The sequence below is a fragment of the Pipistrellus hanaki genome (genome assembly GCF_964339955.1).
Source record: "Pipistrellus hanaki genome assembly, chromosome: 2".
NCBI lineage: Eukaryota > Metazoa > Chordata > Mammalia > Chiroptera > Vespertilionidae > Pipistrellus > Pipistrellus hanaki.
Window position 1 is genome coordinate 120,388,918 of NC_140504.1, and position 23,915 is coordinate 120,412,832.

At 39.5% G+C, this 23,915-nt stretch overlaps 1 protein-coding gene across 3 annotated transcripts in view; it reads right to left on the bottom strand.

Annotated features, from left to right (window-relative positions):
• The window catches only part of ELOVL2 (ELOVL fatty acid elongase 2), a 61,809-nt gene that overhangs the window by 7,904 nt on the left and 29,990 nt on the right, over nt 1–23,915 (bottom strand). For 2 of the 3 annotated variants that reach the window (XM_084876145.1, XM_084876147.1), the window contains exons 2-5: nt 13,971–14,034; nt 8,014–8,201; nt 5,511–5,588; nt 836–1,007 (exon numbers count right to left, since the gene is read on the bottom strand). In XM_084876145.1, coding sequence (XP_084732271.1) covers nt 836–1,007; nt 5,511–5,588; nt 8,014–8,201; nt 13,971–14,034 — 502 coding nt within the window. The remainder of the gene's footprint in view (nt 1–835; nt 1,008–5,510; nt 5,589–8,013; nt 8,202–13,970; nt 14,035–23,915) is intronic. The other variant, XM_084876146.1, reaches the window with a different exon arrangement.

A 23,915-nucleotide genomic window follows, 5' to 3' on the forward strand; every position in this document is an offset into this window, starting at 1 on the left:
AGAAGAGCCAGCAGGATGAGGAAAGGCTGGGACTAAGGAGATGGGCCAACTCATGGACTAAAGGACAAGACTGTAAAACCCGCCGAAACCGGTTTGGCTCAGTGGATAGAGCGTCGGCTTGGGGACTGAAAGGTCCCGGGTTCGATTCCGGTCAAGGGCATGTACCTTGGTTGCGGGCACCTCCCCAGTAGGGGGTGTGCAAGAGGCAGCTGATCGATGATTCTCTCTCATTGATGTTTCTAACTCTCTATCCCTCTCTCTTCCTCTCTGTATAAAATCAATAAAATATATATATTAAAAAAAAAGACTGTAAAATTCGATTTTAGGACATCTGCCGTGCTGGCTGTGCGGAAACTCTCCCAGTCCTGCCACAATCTTCACGGCATCCTCCTACACCGCCCCCAGCGTGGTGAACGGTGTTTCAGGACACCAAGGGGAAATGACCAAGTTCTATGTTGGTCAACTAAGGGAAGAAAAGATGTAGCTGTGAGAGGGAAGATGTCAGAGGGATTATTTGTTGGAAACAGGGAGCTCACTATTTATTATGAGGCTTAACTCAATCAATATGTTTACAGTGCTTACTAGTGTTCACTTTGGGCTGCGTTCTGTTCTGTGTGTGAGTTTGGGGTCCAGAGGGCTGGTCTGCGAGCCATCAATCCTATTTAAAGATACCGTGGCGCTACCCAAACCCCCCTTAGCTAAGTTCTCTTGGATATGCTACTTGGACTTTGTAAATTTTTATTTATCTTCTGCATGCAATGCTCAACATAAGAGACACACTAGAGGCCTTTTAGATCCATTACATAGAACTGAAAAAGTTAACAAAATCACTTACTTTGCCCACAAGGTATCCAGTTCAAAACACACCACCAGATGTTAAACATAGAGGCATGATGATATACATGAAGAAAAGTAATTTGACTGTTTTTTTTCCGCAAAACAAAGAAAATCGTGTCCAGGAACTCTATTAATTTGGAAAAGTAGTACCACCACAACACCTTGGCTACCTGTAAAAAATGTAAATTGGAAAAAATAAAAGGTGAGCAATGAAAACGTGCCCCGAGCTGCCCTCCCGCTCAGCATCCTGTGTCCGGCACCCCACTGCACGCATTTCTGTCGGACTAGCAAAAGAGCGTCTGCCTGGCGTCTCTGCCTCCGTTTTTCCTTATTCTCAGCATTCCAACCTACTCTAGTATCATCTTTCAAAATACGTGTCTGATCAAGCTACTCTTACTACAGAACCAGTGCACACCCTTCTCTGGAGCTCTACCCTTTCTCAGGCTGAACCAACTGCTTCTTCATTTATATTCCCAAATTATTTTATGCTTCTTTTAATAACCACATAGAGTGTAGTCAGTGTTATGAATCTACCTTTCCCAAAAGAATGCAAACCACTTGAAGACAGACTGTCTCACCTTTGTTCTGGGCCTCACACTCAACAGATCACTACTGTTGGTTACACTAGATTTCACTTGTAATCTATTCCTCTAACGTACATGTGTCTCCTAAACTTATATTACCCAGGAGCAGTCTGTGACTTCTTCCATGCCTCTTCCTTAAAATAAATGATTTAAAATCAAGATGCTTTTCTTCCTCACTGGCAGTAGGTCGTGAGCATCACTTCCCTTCCCTCTGAGCCTCTCAGCGCTCACATGTCAACATGAGAGGAGACACTATGTAAATAACAGGAACTTTGAAGTTAGCATACATGCTGTCTATTTTCAAGAAGATATGATGTGGTGGCTTCTTAATGTTTGAGGTAACAATAAATCTTCAAAATATTAATCCAAAAAAATTAAACCATAAATACATACAAGACATAGATGCAATAATGACCTTTGGAGGACTGTAAGGCATCCCAAAGTGTACTGGTCTATGAAGAGATATCAGAAATAAAATGGGTGTAGAGATATCCATATAGCTTTCTTTTTTGCTTTGAAGATGCTTTAAAAATGTACATATTTTAATTGAAAGGACTTTCACCACCTCTCTTATTAATAACCATTTTTTATTATGAAAAAATTTTAAGCATTCAGAAGTGCAAGGAGAACAAGTATAATAAAATTCGTGGCATCTATCACTGAATTTCAAAAATTTTCAATATGATTTCAAATTTGTTGAATCAATTCTACTTCCCATCACTTTGTGTGTGTGTGTGTGTAGCATATAAGAAAATGCAAAATATTATTTTATCTATAAAAACTACTAATAGTGAGGTTTTTTTGCACCTAACTACAATGACATTATCTAATAAAATTAGTATTTCCTTATTATCTTCTAACAGCCTTGTCCATGTGCAAATCTATCTCAAAAATGTCTCTTTATAAATAACTAGAGGCCCGGCACATGAAATTCGTGTGCAGGTACAGTCCCTAAGGCTAGTCTGCAATCAGGGCCATCTTCCCCAGCTGCCCGCAGCTGGCCCTGCCCCTACCGCCACCCACCCTGGCTCCCCATTCACCATTGGGCGATCGGAGCCTGATGACCGGGGGAAGGAACCGAGAGGTGGTCAGTGCGCCTCATAGAAACTGGTCGAGCAGTAGTTCTGGTCATTGTGCCATTAGGGTCAATTTGCATATTACTCTTTTATTATATAGGATTTGTTTAAATCAGGGTCCAAACAAGGTCCAGCCTGCATTTTTTTCCATGGGTTCTTAAGTCTCTTCTAATCAATAACTCTCCCTTTTCTTGCTCCCCACTTTTCTTTCATGCCTTTTATTCTTAAAAAAGTTAGATCAGCTGTTGTAGAGAATTCTAATATTATTATGGATTTGGATGACTGTTTTTTGCTGGTGTTATTTGTCTTTCCATCCCCCACATTTTCTGTAACTAGCACTTAGAAGTTTGATTGGACTCAGGTTTAATTTGGGGGCAAGATTCCTTCGGAAGTTGTTCTGTGAACTTCCTATTAGATCAAGAGGGACACAATTTCCTTTTTTTCTCTTTTTAAAAAAAGTTTGTTCTTATTTATTACTCTTAGAAAATCCCATTTTTGTCTGGACTCTGCCTTAGAGGTAGAAGCTCTCAGAGAAGGCAGTCCATGCCTCTTGGCAATCTGTTCCTGGAGTTTTCCTTTGACCTCCTTCACTCTCGGGCAGAAGTCTAGCATACTTTGCAGCCTCTTTCTTATTTTTCTTAGCACATTGTTTGTGATGAAGGGCACATGGAGTAACAGGACACTGAATCTCGGGTGCTTTGGTCTGAGATTTTTAATCTTCTTTTTCACAACATATTGGTGGACGTCATCTTCCTCAGAGATTGAAAAGTCTGCAGATTCTGCTAGCTCTTTTGGGCCTCAGAAGACGAGGCACAGCAGTATCGGAACAACCAGAATAAATCTTTCTCCAGGAATTTCTCTTGGTCATATTTTATGATGACCAGGTTGAGAACTCAGATTGACACCCAAACAGATCTGTGCGCTAGCGCTCGGCCGCTCTCTCCCTCTCTCTCTCTCTGTCTCTCCAGTTCTTGATCTATAACAGTTCAGTAGCCAGCAGCCATGGCCAATAGACACCTGGTTAGTGGGGAAACCTTGTTTTTTCATTCCCACCACTAATTCAAACCACATAGCCCTCCAATCTTCATCCAGAGTGTCAGCAGCAACTTCTACGACCATACGCTTCTTTCTGAGTTCGTGTTCATCGTCCACTTCAATGAGTCTCTGTCAGCCAGGTGCTGGGAAAAAGATGTTCAGCTTCATCCTGAAGCAGCTGGCTGCCTCTGAAGTCCACAACAAAGAGGTACTCCTGTACAGTGAGTTCAGGTGTTAACAGCATAATCCAATCCTTTCCATTCAACTTTCACCCAACAGTGTTATCGTTTCCTCATCCCTGCTGTCTAGATCCATGACTTCAGGAGGTGTGCCAAACGGATGATTTCAATTCTCGTGTTCCTCATGCCTTTGCTCTTCTTATAGGAAGAACTCTTCCTCTTTGGAGATGCACACATGAAAGGCAAGAAAACGTTTGATTCTTTCCCTTTAATTTTTATTTTAGACAATGAGTTGATGTTTTGCAACCTTCAAAAAACAATGAAGGTTTTTAAAATATATTTTATTGATTTTTTTTTTTTTACAGAAAGGAAGGGAGAGGGATAGAAAGTTAGAAACATTAATGAGAGAGAAATATTGATCAGCTGCCTCTTGTACACCCCTTACTGGGGATGTGCCTGCAACTAAGGTACATGCCCTTGACCTGAATCGAACCTGGGATCCTTGAGTCCGCAGGCCGATGCTCTATCCACTGAGCCAAACCGGTTAGGACTAAGCTCGTGGTTCCTAAAATAAATTTAATATGTTTCAATCCACTGCACTCGGTGTTCCTTTGGATACTCACACTGCCCACATTCAGCGGTGGGAGTGCTGTCCAGGAGGCGCCTGGATCTGTTGTCGACTAGCAGCCTTGGCTATTCCCTGGCTCTCTGCCATGAGAGATCCTGGATTCTCCCATGCACATTTCCCACCCAAACCAAAAGCTGTCTAATTCGCTAAGAACCTATCCCTTCTGGTGGAAAAGTACTTAGAGAACACAATCTGGGGATTCTCTGCTCATTCTACTGCACAGACTAACTAGGCCTATTCTACAGAAAGCTAAAAACATGTTTGTTTTATAAAGAATCAAGTTAGTTCTGATAGTTCCAATTTGATTATGGTGTTTCATTTAAATTTTTTACTGATCTCTCTTTTGTGTTTTAATATTAGTTGTAATGATATTAACATTATTGTATAATTACTTTATCCTACTCTGTACCTATAACACTCTCAAAAAAGCAATACCAATATTTTTATTAATAGCAATAAAAAGTTACTGAATACTGATATTTCTCACTAGTGATGCCCTGTCAAAACACTGTATTTTAATGTTACTTGGAATAATTCTTCTTTGGCTGATTATGTCATCAACTTAATATATGGTATATTAATTTATTTTATTTTTAAGTTTCTTTTGGGAAGCTGCTCTTTTTTTTTTTTTTTTTTTTAGATTTAATTTTGTTTTATAATTATGTAAAACACTTAATGGTGTTCCAAAGTCAAATGTAATACAGTGCACATTAAGAGAAGTCCAGCTTCTAGCCTGGCCCCTCTTCATTGTTCCCTTCCCCAAATGAAACCACTTTGTTCGCTTTTGGTTTATTCTGCCACTGTTTTCTTTAAAAAACATGAGCTATATACACATGTATTCATATCATTTCTCGCCCAAAAATTACTACACTGTAAACAAGAGCTATCCAGGCTGCTTCTCTTCACGTGGCCATGCCCCGGAGGAGGTTCTGTGACAGTGCGGAGACCCACTCTCTGCACACTGAAAGGCCCATTACGCGGGCAGAGCACAGTGTGTTCAGTCTGTCTCTCACGGTTGGCCGTTTGAAAAGCATTTTTGCTACCAAACATTTCTATTAGAACAGGAGTGCCTTTCGCATCTACCAAGCCCCCATCCTCACAGCGATGAGGGGGAACCTTCTGTTCTTTCCACAGGAAAGGTACAGGCAGCGGAGCTGCTCCTCAGGCTCACCCGGACGTCTGCTTCCCCTGCACTGGCAAGGTCCTGACACTGAAGGTTGTAGCCTCCTTCCCAAGTGGAGAGAACAAGCTGCCAAAAAAACAAGAAATGGGAGGGATCAACACAGGAATTTGGATAAAAACAATTTCCCATTCATGTTCCTGGCTGGCATCTACTTAAGGTTTGAGTAAAACTTCCCAGAACTTGACTTTGCTTTAGATACTATCCTTAAACACATATTGTCAAATAGTTTAATTCTTGCTGTGAATTGATACCAAAGGTTACAGTCCTTACAGAAGTTAATGTAATTTACTTCTAACATTTTTTCTTTTTAAATTAAACCTAAAAAGAAACAGAATTTAGCTATCATTTGAGTAACAAAATATTTTGTGTAAGAAATTACCTGGTCATATATTTCCACAAATGAAATGTAAAATTAAATGTAAATAAATGTGAGGAAACTACACCATAATTTTAATAATATTCTAGATTGGTGTTTACATAAATATTTATCTTAATTGATCATCTCAATCATTTTATGAAGTATGCATTTAGTATCATTTTACAGATACGAAAACCAGGGCTCAGAAGGGTTCTTTTGCCACTTCTTCATTAATCGATATTATGTGATAATCAAGCATCTGTGTGACTATAATTAATGTCTATATTCCCCTAGCTGAAAATAAAAGCTCCATGAAATCTATGTTTTTTTCATTTATTTTTGCATCCACAGTCCCCTATTCAATGCCTATCACATAAAAAATACTCAGTAAATACATAAGTAAATGATTTCTTCAAAAATTACATAACTAGAAAACAGAGCAATGGTAGGAATTCAGGCCTTTTAATTCCTTACCTAGTGCTCTTTCTACAAAAAAAGGTTTTTTATTCTTTGTGGAAAATTCTACAAAAGAGGTTTTCTCCCTTCTTTCCACTATTACCGAAGAAAGTTAAAATTCTAAAATATAAGGCATTTACATAAGGTATTATATACAAAAGCCTTCTCTTTGCTGCTTATCAGAACTGTGTAAAGGCAGAGAACTGTCAAACTATATACACAGAGCAGGAGGGACAGGATGTTAATGAACTGAACATTAAAAAGATCCCTGCGGGCAAGCTGAAGGACCCCACCAGTGCATGAATCTGTACACCGGCCCTCTAGTTAATATTTTAGAATCCTTGTTTTTACTGTACTATCCTGACTTACCTCTTTCCCTCCAACCAAAGCACTTTTCAGATAACATCATGATAATTACGAGATTACCAGGATAAATAGATCCAGTGAAAGGAAAAAGACTGAATTTTCCTGATGGGATCTATTTATTACAAATCACCCTCCACAGTCCCTAGAGTTTTATGCACTTGATGCTCAAGTGGGAACCAGTGACAGGCTACAGAGATCTAGGTATACCTAAAAGTATAGGGAATTTTTGTGTATTAGTGCATTTTTCAAGTAGGAAAGCTGTTTAACACCGTGCAGAAAGGCTAATTAATATCACCTACAGTTTACAGTTCTGTAGAAAGGAGCTCTAGTCTCTTCACTGCACCCTAACAATAGAGCAGTGGAGAGGACAGTCTACATTCTGTACCCCACGACATTTCCTGCTTCAGTTAGATTTATCCAGGCCACCCCCATCCCTGTGCCACCTCTGCAGAACTACCTGACAACTTAAGAGCTAACAGCAGAATGAAGCAGCCACGCTACAGGAGGCTCTATCTGCCTCAGCTTGAACCTTTCCTAACCCCCTAGCTGGGTTGGTGTGCAGGAGCCATCCAACCTCGGAGCTGAAGAAATCCAGGCTGTCAAACAGGCTTAGCCTTCAGGAGGCAAGGGCTACTCCAAAGTACGGCTAAAATCCACTGGCTTCTTCCCATCTCCACCAACTTAATCCAAGCCACTAGCATCTGCTGACTGTTGTACTGCAGTCGCATCTGAACTGAACTCTGCTTTTATTCTTGCCCCTCAAATCACTCTCATGTCCATTTTCCACAAAGCAACCAGAATAATCTATTTTTAAAGGGAGATCATATTGTTCCCCTCAGTAAAATCCTCCCGTAGCTTTGCATTATACTTAGAGTAAAAGTCAAATGCCTTACATGGCCCTATTTGATCTGCCACACCCCACCTCATCTCGAATCATTCCTGTCCTGTGTTCTTGCTACATTGTTTATTTGTTTATTCCTTGAACACTAAGCTTGTCACCGCCTCAAGAACTTGACACTTGTTGTTTCTCCTATATCAGTGATTCTCAACCTTTCTAATGCCGCGACCCTCTAATACACATGTTGTGGTGACCCCCAAACAAAATTATTTTCATTGCTACTTCATAACTGTAATTTTGCTACTATTATGAATCGTAATGTAAATATCTGTATTTTCCGATGGACTTAGGTGACCCTGCTAGCGGTTCTCAACCTGGGGGTCGTGACCCCCAGGTTGAGAACCGCTGCTGTAGAACCTCTTAAATGCCTCCCAGTGGTGGGACTTAGTCAAGTTAGCTGCCCCGGTACTTACCTCCGCCAACATGTACATGGAGAGAAGTGTGATGCCGAGGTTATACAAGGTGAGGATGCTCCTCAGGGAGAGAGCAGGCCTGTTTTTCATGTATTTGTTACCCAGCCATATTGAAAGCAGATACACGACAGTAAGAGAAAAGGTAGGGAGGTAAGAGTCCAACATGAACCATCCTCTAACTCGAGTATCTGAAAAGAAACATAGACAGTGAGAATCCTGCAGAGTAACACTGCTCAGTAATAAGGTTCTAGTGTCCTGGTGAATGGATTTATGCACATTGAAAGGAAATTAATTGGAAGAAATATTTAATATCACTATTTGCATCTTGCTAATGAAAAGAAAATAGGATTCTACTGAGTCTCCTATCTACCTACTCTAGGACTTGTGAGGATCAAATAAGATGAGGCACAGAAAAATGCTTCACAAACATTTGGTTATAGTATAAAATGTTTATACCTGGCTATAAAGCAAGTTGTGTTCCTGAACTGAAGAAACTCCAAGGATGCTACTCACTAGGGAGAAAATGCTGGGCATTGCTATGTGACGTCATTACCCGGTGCCCAGTGACCGTTTCTGCGCTAGACTGTGGGTCGCTTTTTGCACCATGGGGTCTTGGCAGTGTTGGCTACAATTCGGTGGGGTGTTGCTCCAGGGTGGTGGTGAGACCTGTGTCCCACTTGGGGAAAAGCCAAGTGTTGGTTTGTCAATGCCAGGTCTGGGGTGCCATTTATTTTTAAATGGACAGTGTGCATCATGGCAGCTCCTGTGCTGAGTGCCTGCCTCCTGGTGGTCAGTGCACATCATAGCTACCAGTCCTCTGATGAATGGACACTTAGCCTTTTATACTATACTAGAGGCCCAATGCAGGAAGATTTGTACAAGAATGGGCCTTCCTTCTTCCGGCTGCTGGCACCAGCTTTGTTCTAGCTGGATCTGCCTTTCCGCCTTCCCATGCTGCCCAGAGGCCTGGAATGGCTGGGGTGGTGAGGAACACCTGCATCATCACCATGGTGATGCATCCCACCCCGCCATTGGTCACTCGGTGCCTGCATATGCAAATTAACCCACCATCTTTGTTGGGTTAATTTGCATACTCACTCTTGATTGGCTGGTGGATGTCATAGAGGTACGATCAATTTGCATCTTACTGTTTTATTAGTGTAGGCTAGAGGCCCAATGCGAGAAATCATGCAAGGAGGTGCTACGCCTCTTGCCGCCGTGATGAGGCACCCCGTGGGGCACCGGGCCAAGAGATACTTCATGCACCTTCTGGTGACCAGTCGTCTGGTCGTTTTGGTCATGACACTTCTTTGCCTTTTATTATTATTATATATAAATTGGCACATACATTTCAGTGGTACGCACCAAATACAACAGGGGACACTGTGATGCAGCATCAAGGAACTGAATGACAGGAAAATTAACAAAGGTGGGAAGTAATAGTTCTTGAATGTCTACTTTGAAATAACTGCTATGTTTATTTACACTAACTCAGTAAATATGCCACTTTATGAGTAAAAAACAGCTCAGAAAGCTTTAAGAACTTGCCAAAGGCCATACAATAGTCAGCAGCAGAGTCAGAATTTGAATTCACACCTGATGCCCAGCCCGCCATACCTTGCTGCTGCCTTCTAGGGAGAAGCCTGGAGGAGATAGAAGGGAAGCTTATTGACACTGTGTCCTATTTCCTAAAACCTACGCTGGCCAGAACTTGCCTACGATCTCTGTGCAGCAAACCAAGAGTGGTTTAAGTTCAGCTGATCCAAAGAGCACAATGAGATTCAGAATGACAAGCATGTGAGCTGAGCTAATGAAGCCAAAGCCTTGGAGCTGATGATTCAGAATTGAGAGCAGAAAATAAAGCTAAGCACCCAAAGCTTGGCCAGGGACTAGGAGTACAAACAGCCAGGAGGCAAGATCCTAGATAGATCAAGTATCCCTTATTCTGGAGAGTGAAAATTTAAAAATCTAAACAAAACATACATAATAGCCCTGGCCAGTGTAGCTGACTTGTTTGGAGTATCTTCCCATACACCAAATTGTTTCAAGTTTGATTCCAGGTCAGGACTTGTAGGGGAGGCAAATGATTCACATCAAGGTTTCTCTTTCTCCCTCTCCCTTCCTCTCTCTCTAAAATCCATAAAAACATATCCTCTGGTAAGGATTTAAAAAAAAAATAAAACACACATAATAGATCTATAATATAATAAGTAACTCCTGAAAATAATTATGGACATATAAATGATTTTTGTTCTTTATATTGTTTTTTTTGTTTGTTTGTTTTGTTTAAATAAAGAAAATTATTTAGCCTAGGATTATAAAAATGGCGTGCTGTAAAGAGTTGCAAGGAGCTGGTTTCTCCAGAGACAATGCTCTTTTCTTGATCTCTGTGGTTCCCTCAGCCTCAGTCTCTCTTTCTGCTTTACCCCACCCTGTCCACCAGCCTCTCTTTAAACCACCATCTTCCAGAGTGCCACTTCTAAGGAAAGTGTCTTTTCAAGCTCTGTCCCATCACTTATCCTACAAACTTTCCCCTTTGATGATAAGGATAAAAAGGTAAGAAAGGAGCTTTCAAGTGACTAACAGGCATTACCTTTCACAGACTAGCTCGTAATTATCGGTCATAAAAGGCTGTGCTATGTGCCACTTCCTAATGTGTATCTCCACATCTAAGACCCTACTGCTCTTTCATAACCACAGCTCCTCATCAGCATCAAATAATTACCGCTTCATAATTTATGTTATTATGGCTATAATACTATTATAACTAACATGTACTGAGCACTAATTCTGTGGCATACACTGTTCTAAAGCCTTTTACATGCATCAACTTAACTCTCAATCCATCTTATTATATAGGTGATATTATTTGTAGTAACTTTACTGAGATATAATTGAGACACGGAATCCTATATATATTTAATATGTACAATTTTATGAGTTTGGACACATGCACACACTAGTGATGCCATCATCATAATCAGGATAACAGACACAAGGTGATAATGTTACCTCCAGTTTACACCTGAGAGTAACTGAGCTACAGAGGGTAAAAAATTAAATAAGTTGCATTAAACTGCTACTCTCCCTCCTACTATGGTTCAATGTAGTCCCTAAAAAAATATGCTCAAGTACTAACTCCTCATATCTGTGATTATGAGCTTATTTGGAAATTAGGTCTTTGCAGATGTAATCAAGTTAAGATGAGGGCACAGTGAATCAGGGTGGCCCCTGACCAGGTGACTGGTGTCTTTAAAAGAGGAAGTTTTTATTCAGGGACACTCTGAAGATGAAGCAGAAATTAGAATGATACAGCTATAAGCCATGGAAAGCCAAGTATTGCTGGCAACACCCAGAAGTTAGAGGCAGAACAGACTCATCCCTAGAACTCAGGAGGGAACACAGCTGTGCCAACACCTTTATTTGAAACCTGTAGCATCCAGAGTTGTGAGAGAATAGACTGCTGTGTGGTAAGCCATGAGGTCTGTGGCACTGTTACTGCAGCCATAGAAAAGAATACCCTTGGTTTACTTGATGGCTCTCCAATGATTTCAGATGTGCTACTTTTTCCTTCTCAACTACAGTATATGCTCCATGAGACAGAGACTAGATCTTATATTTCAATTCTGCCTCATTTATTAACTTACATCCATGTAGTGCTGAGAGAAAATATACTAATATGTAATTAAGTGTATACTAATTGGCACACTGAGTCAAACACATATTGCACACCTAATACAGCACCTGAAGTTTTTGTTTCCTTATGTCATAGTCCTAGAAATACTTGCTAAAATTGTGACAGAGGAACATAACTGATCTAACTAAAATAAGGGAGCAAATACTAGTTGGAATATCATTATCTTTGGGACTTGAGAGGTGTCAGCTCTTCATCTTGTCAGGTATGTGCCCAGGACAACATCCTCTGAGGGTACTAATATGGGGTAGGTAAAATGAGAGAAGACCTTGGGACACCTAGAAGCTTACCAGGTGGCTTAGGAAGGGGACAAAAATTTATGATGGTCTAGATGTCATGGTGGGGGTCAACTGATCCAGTTGTCAAATGCCAATCTTACAGTCTCTTTGCTACAAAGGAAACTTCCATAAAAATGACCAGAGCTGAACAAAATGTAATACTATCCTTAATTGATCCCACAGCCACGTAATTCCAGATGACCTTACCAATGGCAAAGTTCAGTGTGAAGTTGGCTCAGAGAGACTGTTATTTAACTCTCCAGTGGGAGTGTCTACTAGTAGAAAGCCACTGCCACCAAGAAGCCTGCATGTGCAAGTTAGGAGTCATGCCCTTTATATCACCCACTACAGCTGTGAGCAGAGACCTATTAACTGAATAGGTTGCAGACACAGTGTCCCACCCTGCCTGTCCTATGGGGTCACTACAAGGATGAAAAGGAAAAAGCAAAACAGAACCAAGGATAATGGGGAAGTATTTTTTAATGCTCTATACTAGGGGTGTCGAACTCAATCAGAGAAGGGGCCAAAATCTAAAATCCAGCCTAAATCGCGGGCCGAATGGTTTACTGAACAGTCATAAACTGACAATGTCATAAACTGACAGCGGAGTGCAGTGATGACAGCGCGGTGCGGGCCACATTGCAAGGCCTGGCGGGCTGGATTTGGCCCGCGGGCCTTGTGTTTGACACATGTGCTCTATACAATCGCAGGGTATCAATTAATAAAAACTATATAGTCATTCACTTAGAACAGAAACTGGTGAGTGGTCCAAATAATCTCTAAGTGATTCTGTTTAAAGGTTTTGAGAAACAGAAAATCTCTTTATCCCCTCTCCCCCAACCAATAGTGCTGAGAAAATAATTTGCAGATTTTTCACAGTTTTGTGATACAGCAAGGCTTAAGTGAAACAAAACATGTTGTTTAGAATTTATTTATTTATTTATTTATTTATTTATTTATTTGCAAAATACATAGTGCCTACTATTTTCTTGGAGCTGTAATAAGCACTGGAGAGAACAGTCACAGTTCTTGTCCTCATGGGAGAAAGAGCTATTAATGACAAAAAGGTTGTTTTGAAGGGAATAAACAGAGGCTGAAATAGAGTATAATAAGAAGTCTACTTTAGAAGGGCAAATTCCCTGATATCTTTGTTAGAGAAAAAAGTAACATTTAAGCTGGTACCAGAAGTATCTTAGAGGATGAATGAGGAGGAATTCTAGGCTCAAGGAGCAGCATATGAAAGAATTTTATATATTTGAGAAAATAAAAGACATCAAAGGTCAAAGTGAGTGGGGAAGTAGCTCTGAGTGTGGGAGAGAGCTGGGGCTAGGTGTACAAAGGTGGGCAGTCCATATAAGAAAGTTGGCTTTTACCTGAAAGGGCCCTGGGTGTTAAGCTAGAGCACCACATACTAGGACTTAAGCTTTTAAAGTATTATTCCAGCTGATAGTTAATAAGTGATTGGAAGGGGGAGACTAGTTAGGATAACTTACAACCCTCAGTGCTGAGTTGAGAGGGAAGAGTCACTAAGTATACATCAACTGGCACATTGCAGTAGTCATAGAGACTGGTGACAGAGGAATGACTGAGCGTTTAGAAGCTCAACTTAAGGGGCCTGGGCAGAGAACGCTCAGAGAGCGAGGGCAGAAAGACTATCTATGACTGCATGTGAGGAAGGTAGAATGTGAATGGACAGTACAGCCAGGAGAGAAGCAGCATACATTTAGAAGGAAAGCTACTACCCTCTTTGGTAGCCAGAGAGACACCAAAGGAAAACATTGCACTGCACTCTAGTTCTGCTTCCTGCGCCCAGAACTTCAATCTCAGGAGAAGCGAGGCCTTTGGATGTTCTGGGAGAAGGATGTCAAAGGTGAGAGCGGTTAAGTCTCTACACATTAGGTACCATACTATTTTCAAGACATAATCCTCTTCTATAACAAAATACTGTGTTCCTTCCATATTAAGTTCTCGGGTAACTCACTCACCTCGAGGTCCAAACATATTGTCCAAAAAAGCATTGATTTTATCATCAAAGGCCTTTAGAAGCTCCTGAAAAGATAAAGAAAACAATGATTAAAGTAAATCACTATCAACAATGTGCAGTTAGGAGAATCTCCAAGGGTCCTGGGCTCAAGGACATTTGACTGCAAAGATTTCAGGAAACTGAATCAGCAAATGTAGCCTCATTTCTCACAAGCTTCGGAAGATATGGAAGCAAACAATTCCTCTTTCATTTCCTTAGGCAAGAAGAATTCTGAAAAACAGGCATGGTACATTTGGCCTTAATTCTACTTCCCTCTACAATGCTTAGGGATATAAGCGGTTCCATAAGTAACTTCTATTGTTACAGTTAACAGAAGTGTGTGCAAGCAACAGGGAAGTCTAACCTACAGGATATAGTGAAATTCAGTTGAATTGTATTTCAAGTAGCTCCTGCTAAAGCTTTAAATGGCACTTCCTTTTCAAATAAGGAAATTAAGCATTATAGTAATTTTTCCATTATCTTTATATTTTGTTTTCAAAACTTTTTCATGCATTAACATCTATTTAATATTACAGTAAACCCTGTCACTAGGGTACAAAGATTAATTATTGCCACTTTAACTGGATTCAGATTGGAACTGGAGAATTTCTGCTAAGAATCTTAAGACTGATAAACCAGTCTTAAGCACTAGATTCAGGCACTAGATTCAGCTCCTATTTATGCTGGTCTGCTATAATACGGCTCAGAAGACCTGCTGAGGTGTTCCCGGCCCCTCTCAAGCAAAGCGAACTAGAGACAGAGTACTTCCCAACGTTCCTAGGAAAGAAATCTTTGATGAGGACTCTGGGCCAATGGGGTGGGCCCTGACTATATGTGCATTGAGTGTGAAGGCCCTCAGTTCAGAAAGAACACTCTATTGTCAATAGTTGGACTGCAGTCAAGAGCGTGTCATTCTCAGAGAAAATGTAAATGCCAGAGAGGAAAATTAATTTACTGGTATCTGAAGAGAAGGTCTACATGTTTAGTAACTGGCACTCACCATTTGGGCCTATTCCTTATCAGATCCCAAGAGAAATTTCAAGGAAACTTAGGTCATTGTCGTTGGGAACTTTAGGAAGGAGGATGAGGATTAGAGACTAACATTTATTAGTACCTACTACTGCTGGCCAGTGTATTAGGGACTTTGATATTCCCTGATAACAATATAAAGAGTATCTGGGATAAACAAAGCTTGAAGTTTTGAGTTATGCATGTGTGTGTGTGTGTGTGTGTGTGTGTGTGTGTGTTGTTAATCCTTATCGGAGAACACTTTTCCATTGATTTTAAAGGAGAGTAGAAGAGAGAGGGAAAGAGAGAGAAACATCATTGTGAGATAAACACATCAATTGGTTGCCTCCTGCAGGAACCCTGACCAGGGCCCTGGCCGGGAGGAGCCTGCAGCTAAGGTATGTGCCCTTGACCAGAATCAAACCTGGGACCCTTTGATTCACAGGCCGATTCTCTATCCACTGCGCCAAACTGGCTAGGACAAAACTTGAAGTTTTTAAAGTGTTTTTATCTTTGGCTTCTATGAAGGGCATCTCAAGAGACCTCCGGGCTTGAAAAAGATCAGTTACCTAATATCTAGTGTGACAGACTGACTTTTGTTGCCTTTAGAATAGGGAAGCTCTGTCTAGATCACTAATTCTTGAGCAAAACCTTACTGACGTAAGCAAAACCTAACTTACTAATTCTTGAGCAAAACCTTACCCACCCTCATAACAAATTAAAATCTCTTTCACTGCCACACCTACCCACAAATATTTAAACATTTTCAGTTTGTTTGCTAAGGTTCAAAATCCATTTTCCAGCAATGTAGACCTAAGAACACTCTAATTAAAGGTCACAAAGATTTTATTCTTTCTATAACCTTGCAAAAACGTACTCAGAGTGGAAGAAGAGCGGAAACAAAAGTAAATGAGGGAAGCCGTGAAGAGAGAGCAGAGTGAAGAAAATGAATGAGAAGGGGCATTCCATTCTTTGTCATTAATTCACTGACTCACTGACCAGTTATCTAAACATTACTGTGCTGTAAGCACCATACTAGATGCTGAAATACAAAGTCAGATGAGATAGGTCCTTATCTTCACACAGGATAATAGAGAAGTAAATCTACAATTACCTAGTGTCTTAAGTGTGCTGAGAAAGGTTTAAAGGGATGTACTGTAAGAACCCAGGGGAAGGAAATACCAGTCAGCAATAGGAAAGAAGGAAATCTTGCCATTTTGACAGCATGAATGGACCTTGAGGGCATTATGCTAAGTGAATAAATAAGTCAGAGAAAGACAAATACTGTATGGTCTCACTTACATATGAAAAATAAAATAAAACAAAAAACAAACTCAGAGAACAGGTTGGTGGTTGCCAGAGGTGGGGCTGTGGTGGGGGTCATAATGGGTGAAGGTGGCCTAAAGGTACACACATCCAGTTATAAAATAAATAAGTCATGAAGATGTACAGTAGGGTGACTATAGGTAATACCCTGTGATATATCTGCAAGGTGCTAAGAGTAGATCTTCAAAGTTCTCATCATAAGAAACAATATCTATAACTATGTATATAACTAGACTTATTATGGTAGTCATTTCACAGTATATGAAAATATCAAATCATTATGCTGTACACATGAAACAAAAAAAAAGAGAACATAGAGGTAGGACATTTAACTCAGATCTCTTAAAAGGAGAAGCCTTCCAGAAAACTGCTGCTGCTGCTGCTGAGTTCTGAAAGAGCCAAGATCATCCAGAGAGAGAGAGAAAAGAGAGCCGCTGAGGGAGAAGAGTCAGCACAGGCGAACACACTGAGACATGACTTGGGAAACGTTTATGGCCAAGTCTCTAGTGACCAGTACGACAGCAATAAAGCCAAGGCTGGGAAAATCAGAAACCTGAAAAAATTACTTCTTTATTTCTGGGTCACTTAATACAGTTAGTAAGAATGTAATGTAAAAAGACAATGGTGAGATGAGATCAGATAAAAACTTACCCTGGCTTGGTAAAACACAGTGTAAGTATGGAGTTTGGATAGTGTTAGTCAGCTAAGGATAAATGCTTAGCAAAGGTGATGAGAAGAGCTTGGGTAATAAATTAGTAGCTATACACTGGGTTCTATATTTGTAAATGCAAAAGCATGCAGGGCAATCTCTCAAGACTAACACCATAACCTAGGAGCTAAGGAAAACCAACCAACAACCTGCAGCACTTCATTCAACCAGCATCTTTACCAGTTGTTGTGTACATCATAGCACTTTGCTGGACATATGAAGAAAAAAAAGAACACAGTGGTGGACTCAAAAGCTTATAGACAAGTTGGGAAAGTGATAAATACAAACAAAAGTAGTAAATAGAAAACAGTCGAGAAGAAAGAGACAAACAGAACTGCCACAGTGATGGAAGATGCAGTAGGAGGGATGACTTAGGATGAGTTCTGAAGGTGGTCAGAATTTGGATAAGGAGAGGAATAGTACAGTCCTTGGACCTTGGCAAGGGGTGGTCTCCTGAGCGCCATACCTTAGAGGGCCCCACTCTGGTCATCCTTTGGCCATACCTCTCCACAAAGGAAAAAATCCTTTGAGTTCAAGGAAATGCCTACTTATAGCCACAGCTTTCCACCTCCAGACTATTTCCAAGTACTTTGGGTCACAGGATTCTCTGCCAAATAACAATTCTCTGAGCCCACTTCCAGACAACTTTAGTGATTTCTCCTTGCCCACTTAGTGAAGTCGATGCCCCATGATTGTGGATTCGATTTGTGACTGTGTATAGCAATAGTTGAAGGAGAGAAAGATTGGAAGCCAGTTGGGCCTTATTTAGTTGTGTATCCCTGATTGTCTACCACATCTAGTGATAATGTAAAATAGTACGACTCCTTGGAAAATAGTTTAGCAGTTCAGTGAAAATAAACATTCAACTGTTGGGTGTTTACCCAAGAGAAAATAAAGCATCTACCCATGCAAAGACTGTACACAAATATTCATGGCAGCTTTCTTTGTAATAGCTAAAAATGGAAACCTTCCAATTACCCATCAACAGGTGAAGGGATAAACAAATTGCCATACAATGAAATACTACTCAGCAACAGAAAAGAATGAACTATTGATGCACAAGAATAGATCTCAAAATTTGATCCTGCATTAAGGAAGCTAGACAGAAAAAAAAAAAAGAATACATATTATGTTTCCATTTACATGAAATTTTAGAAAATACAAATTTATCTATGTGACAGAAAGCAAATCATAGTGGCTGGGGATCTCCAGGGGAGGGGAACAGATATCCTCAAATGTGAGAGTGAGATAAGGATATTTTCACATATGCACAAGCTAGCAGAACTACAACACAAAGTATGCTACAGATGTTCTTCATGTCCAAAGGAAATGATTCCACAGGGAAAAGAATCAAGAGCACCAGAAATGGCCCTATCTAATTGAAGAGTCATAATTCAGAGCAAGCTGGCTTCCACCACTTTATCACATCAGGTGTAACTGCAATCATCTCTTCCTCCATGCTCATCCTTATTTAGGAGCGGTGATTCATAACATCTGGGCGATGTCCTATACCTGCTCCTTCTTCTGCCTGGCCATGTGACATGAACTCCCAACACTGGATCTACAGGTACTCCTGCCTGTAGACTGGATTGGATCTACAGGTACTCCTGCCTCACAGAATACTTGGGAAACAGGACAGTCATGAAGGTTTTGTTTGGGTCTTCCACTCAGCTCTAAATGGAAAGCAACATAAAGCAGAGGCACCTAATGGGAGGCCATTTCCTGGTCTGTTCTTGAAGATACAAACACTGTAATCACTGTGTCGATGGTCTCATCCTGAATATCTTAATAACCCAAGATTTTCTTTAGCAAAGGCAGTCTTGCAATCAGAATCCTTAGCACTGGGATTGAATAAATCCCACCATGCTTTCTCTGAAGTTTAAATGATAGGACTCCAGATTCAATTTTCTTCCCTTTCTTACCTTCTTGTACTCCTTTCTTTCCTCCCCTTTCTTCCTTCATTCCACTTTTCCCTTCCTCTTTTCACTTCCCTTCCTCCCTTTCCTCTCGCCTTCACTCACTCCTCCTTCTTGGCATTCCTTCCTTTATTTATGTTTTAAGTACTTTGTGGTTTTTAACATTTATCTACTATGGGTATTTAAAAATCCAGTGACTGGATATCTTGTCCTATTTTGTTGACGTAGTTTTATAGACCATTTAAAAATATTTTTCAATCAGAATAGTTATTTCCCACCACCAACTCCCTTTTTCACTGCTTTTTAAAATGAGCAAAAGCAATTAAGATGGCAAAACTAAATTAAGTTTGGAAGAAATGAGTATCAAAATCCTTAACATTCTTTTTTAGAAATATATTTCAGAGAAAATGAAATCTCAAGTGCTCAATGACAGCAAGTCAGGAAATAGGATCTGACCAGCTCTGGAATATATCATATTTCAGACTCACCAGACACAGTCTCCCAGGAACTTCAGGGTCAAGACTGGGACAAGAACATGGAATCTCTCCTTGGGGCAAGGGACCCAGACTGGAATGCCATCCCACAGTGAGTCTCCATGCTATTCCCAGGGCTCAGGATGGATGTCCACTGTTGAAAGCTCTTCGGTAGACTCCTGAGAGACTGTTCGCAGCCAGTTTCTCATGAATTTGAAATGTGTTCACAATTGTGAGTGCAACTAGAAGGTTTACAGAATGACTAAATATGGACATAAAAAATTCTTTGCTTTCTTGCAGCTGACTTTACACAATGTATTCACTCATATTTAACAGATACCTCTAAACTGCCTTTGTGAGTGAGGTCTACCCACTCAACATCTCAACCTCTCACTACTGTACTCTAGAGGGAGCAAGAGACTAAGAGAGACAGAGGGTAGGCAATAAGGAATTATTACTCATTTATGGAAACCCTAAATCTTATGGAGTAATTTTCATAAGATTAAAAGTAAGGTATTACAGAATCTGTGGGAACATTTATACTTGGTTACCACATCTTCAGACAGATATAAACTAAAGAAGAACAATATGCTCCCCTCAAAATGCCACTTTGTAAATTAAAGTTACTTAAGAAATAGCTGGTGCAGGAACCTCCTTCTCCCCTGAAGGCAGGAAACAAATCTCGTCTGTACTAGGAGGGCAGCTGGCATCTTTATGGGAATTCAGGGCAAGAAGGCAGTATAAACAAACCTTGTTACTTCTTTACCAATTTACTACCACAAGCCCAAACGCTGTCTTGTCAATTCTTCACAAATTTATTGTTTCCTAGTCTAAAAAGTATAAAAATTGCCTGCTTTGGACACTTTTTTGAGTCTCATAATTTTTATGGCGCTCCCATACAAAAATAAATTTTTTTCTTCCCATTCATCTCTGTTATGTCAACTTAATTATTAGGACAGCTAAAGAACCTACAAGGAAAAAAGGAAAAGTTTTCTGCCCTACAAAATGAACTAACCACAATGGTGGGTAATATAGCTCCTGTTTATCTAAGTAATATGTGCCAGGCATTTGGTATATATTTGCTATGACTTTTACAATAGTTTTGCAAGTTGGGTATTGTTCCCAGTTTAGAGATGTGAAAATTGAGACTGCAAGCTCCAGTGACACTGCTGTGTGAAATGTGAACTAAAATAAAGTGCAGTAACAATTAATCAGTGTTTTTATGCCTATATATTAAAAGATTTCAAGGCTGAACAGCAGAGAAAGGGCTCATGTTTATATTTCTTGTGCTGTAGTCCATCTCAGAACCCTCAGCTGATGAAGAAAATGGGGCTGCTTGTATTTGCAATCTGGGTACTGCTGACACTGCAGGACAGCATAGTGATTATAATTAATATTATATTGTATATTTGTAAGTTTCTAAAATTTTTAAAGTTCTCATAACAAGAAAACATCTATAACCACACATAGTTAGTTAACTAGACTTACTGGTGTTATTGTTCCCCAATATATAAAAATAATGAATCATTATGGTGTATATCTGAAACCAATATAATGTTATAATCTCAATTAAAAAAAGACAAAACACCTCAGAGCAAATTCTGAATAGAAGGACATGTCTTTAACTTGATAAAGATACCAAAAATTAACAGCAAACATTTTTTAATTGACTTTTTACAGAGAGGAAGGGAGAAGGATAGAGCGTCAGAAACATCGATGAGAGAGAAACACCGATCAGCTGCCTCCTGCACACCTCCTACTGGGGATGTGCCCACAACCAAGGTACATGCCCTCGACTGGAATCAAACCTGGGACCTTTCAGTCCACAGGCCGACGCTCTATCCACTAAGCTAAACCAGTTAGGGCAACAGCAAACATTTTATTTAATGTCAAAAACTTCAGCTGCTTTCTCTTAAAAAAAAAAAAAAAAACTAAACTAAAAATAAGGCAAGGAAGTAGACTTTAACTGCTATGTCTAATGTGTACCCTGGTACTGAAGATACTGGCCAATACTATGAAAAATGAAAAACAAAAAGATACAGGTATTGGATGGGGAGAGATAATTTCTTTTTGCTAACAATAGAATCATCAACTTAAAACAACCAAGAGAATCAACAAATAAACTGTCAGACCTAATAAGAATTCAGCAAGATTACTAGACACAGGACTAAAAAACCCATTATCAGCTTTCTATTTTAGCAATAACAAATTAAAAACCAATAGTAACAAAACTGTAAAAAATCTAAAAGTTAACCAATAACACATAAATTCTTCATAGAGAAAACTTTAAAACTCTATAAAGAACATAGACAATGATATAAATAAATGCAAAGACATTTTGTATTTTTTTCTGAATATTTTAAAGATGTCAATTCTCGCCGAAACCGGTTTGGCTCAGTGGTAGAGCGTCAGTCTGTGGACTGAAAGGTCCCAGGTTCGATTCCAGGCAAGGGCATGTACATTGGTTGTGGGCACATCCCCAGTAGGGGGTGTGCAAGAGGCAGCTGGTCAATGTTTCTCTCTCATCGACATTTCTAGCTCTCTATCTCTCCCCCTTCCTCTCTGTAAAAAATCAATAAAATATATTTTAAAAAATACTCTAAAAAAAAAGATGTCAATTCTCTTCAAGTTAATCTATGATATATACTTAATACAATTTAAACTTAATACTTAACAAATGTATAGTGTATATGTCTGGACTATCTTAGTGCAGTCCACTGACAAGGTAGACTTTCCTTCCTCTGAGCTCTGCACTATAAAAATTTCAGTGAACCTCTTAAATAACTTTATCTACTCTAAAAACCTTTTTTAATTTAAATTCTTTATTGTTGAAAGTATTACATATGTCTCCTTTCCCCCCACTGACCTCTCTTTGGCCACTTCTGTCCCCCAGCACTCTAATTTTTTTTTAAATGACCCAGCAATTTCACTTCTGGGTATACGTTCAAAGAAAATAAAATCTGCAGAGATATCTGCACCCCATGTTCCCTGCAGCATTGTCTACAACAGCCAAGACATGACTAGGACCTAAGTGCCCACTGACACTTGAATGGGTGAAGGAACTGTAGTATGTCTATACAATGGAAGATCATTCAATAATCAAAAGAAGGAAATCCTTCAATTCCAACAAATCAGATGAACCTTGAGGAAATTATGCTAAGTGAAATAAGTCAGACAAAGAGACAAATATGTGGGCTGGGAAAAAGTGGAAGTCAGAGAAAGAGTAAAGTGGTGATGGGCTGGGGAATGAGGAAATGGGGAGATATTGGTCAAAGGCACAAAGTTCCAGTTATAAGATTAACGAGTTCTAGGGTTGTAATACACAGTATTGTGAATATAATTAATAATACTGAATTATATACTTAAAAGTTGTTAAGAGAATAGATTTTAAATTTTCTTACCACAAAATAAAGGTAATTATGTGATGGATGGTGGTAATCATTTTGTAATATATAGGGTATCCCAAAAATGCATATATATACTTTGAATAATTAAAAAGTCAGTGTTTATTAAAAATACATTTTATTTTCAAAATTGAGCTATCAACTCTGAAAGTGTGTATACATATTTTGGAACACCCATATGAGCATATAAAATCATTACATTGTACACCTTAAACTTACACAATATCATATGTCAATTATATCTCAATAAAGCTGGAAAAAAATTAGCCATCACCCCAGCTTTCAACAGCAATTACCAGAAAGCGGTTAAGTCTTGAATTTCATATTATATAATCTAAGTGACCAAAATCCAACCATCTTTAAAAGATCAGGAACACCAGTAACTGTCTACTCTAAGATTTCTCTATACATGATCAGAGGGTATAAGAAGGGTTAATCCATTCTCCTTTACCTACTAAAATACCCATGGGAATAAGGTAACTGGGTAAAGAATGACCCATCCCCACATGGAGAATTTTTCTTCAATCAAAACAAATAAACCCATGCAGAACTTCCCTCACTGGGTTTGCGGCACTCTCCTCAAATTATTGGTCAAATTACTGTTTTGTTAAAAGTAAAAATGGTATTTTTCCCTTAGTAGGTTAAAATTACAGAAAAATCAAAGCCCCTAAGCAAGCCTAGTTCAGTGATAACTTCATTATTTTTATCATTACAAGTGCTGTTAGTTATTGTTAATTTAATATAATACAAATAATACAGTGCAGAGCTCATAGGAAGGAAAGTCTACCTTGTCAGTGGACTGCACTAAGATAGTCCAGACATATACACTATGCATTTAACCTCAATTCATTGGCATCCAACTAGGTATTGCGGAAGAATTTGCATTCTGTTTGACATAAAATCTGAAGTATTTTTTTAAAAATCAAGTAATTATTAAGTTCTTTGGCTGACTGTGCCAAAATTCAATGACCCCTACCCACTTTTCTAAATCTCCTCTCCAAGATGCCTTATGTGCCCTGTGGGCTCCAGGCATATTGAGGTACCTGAAGCTCCCCATGCATTATTCTCTCT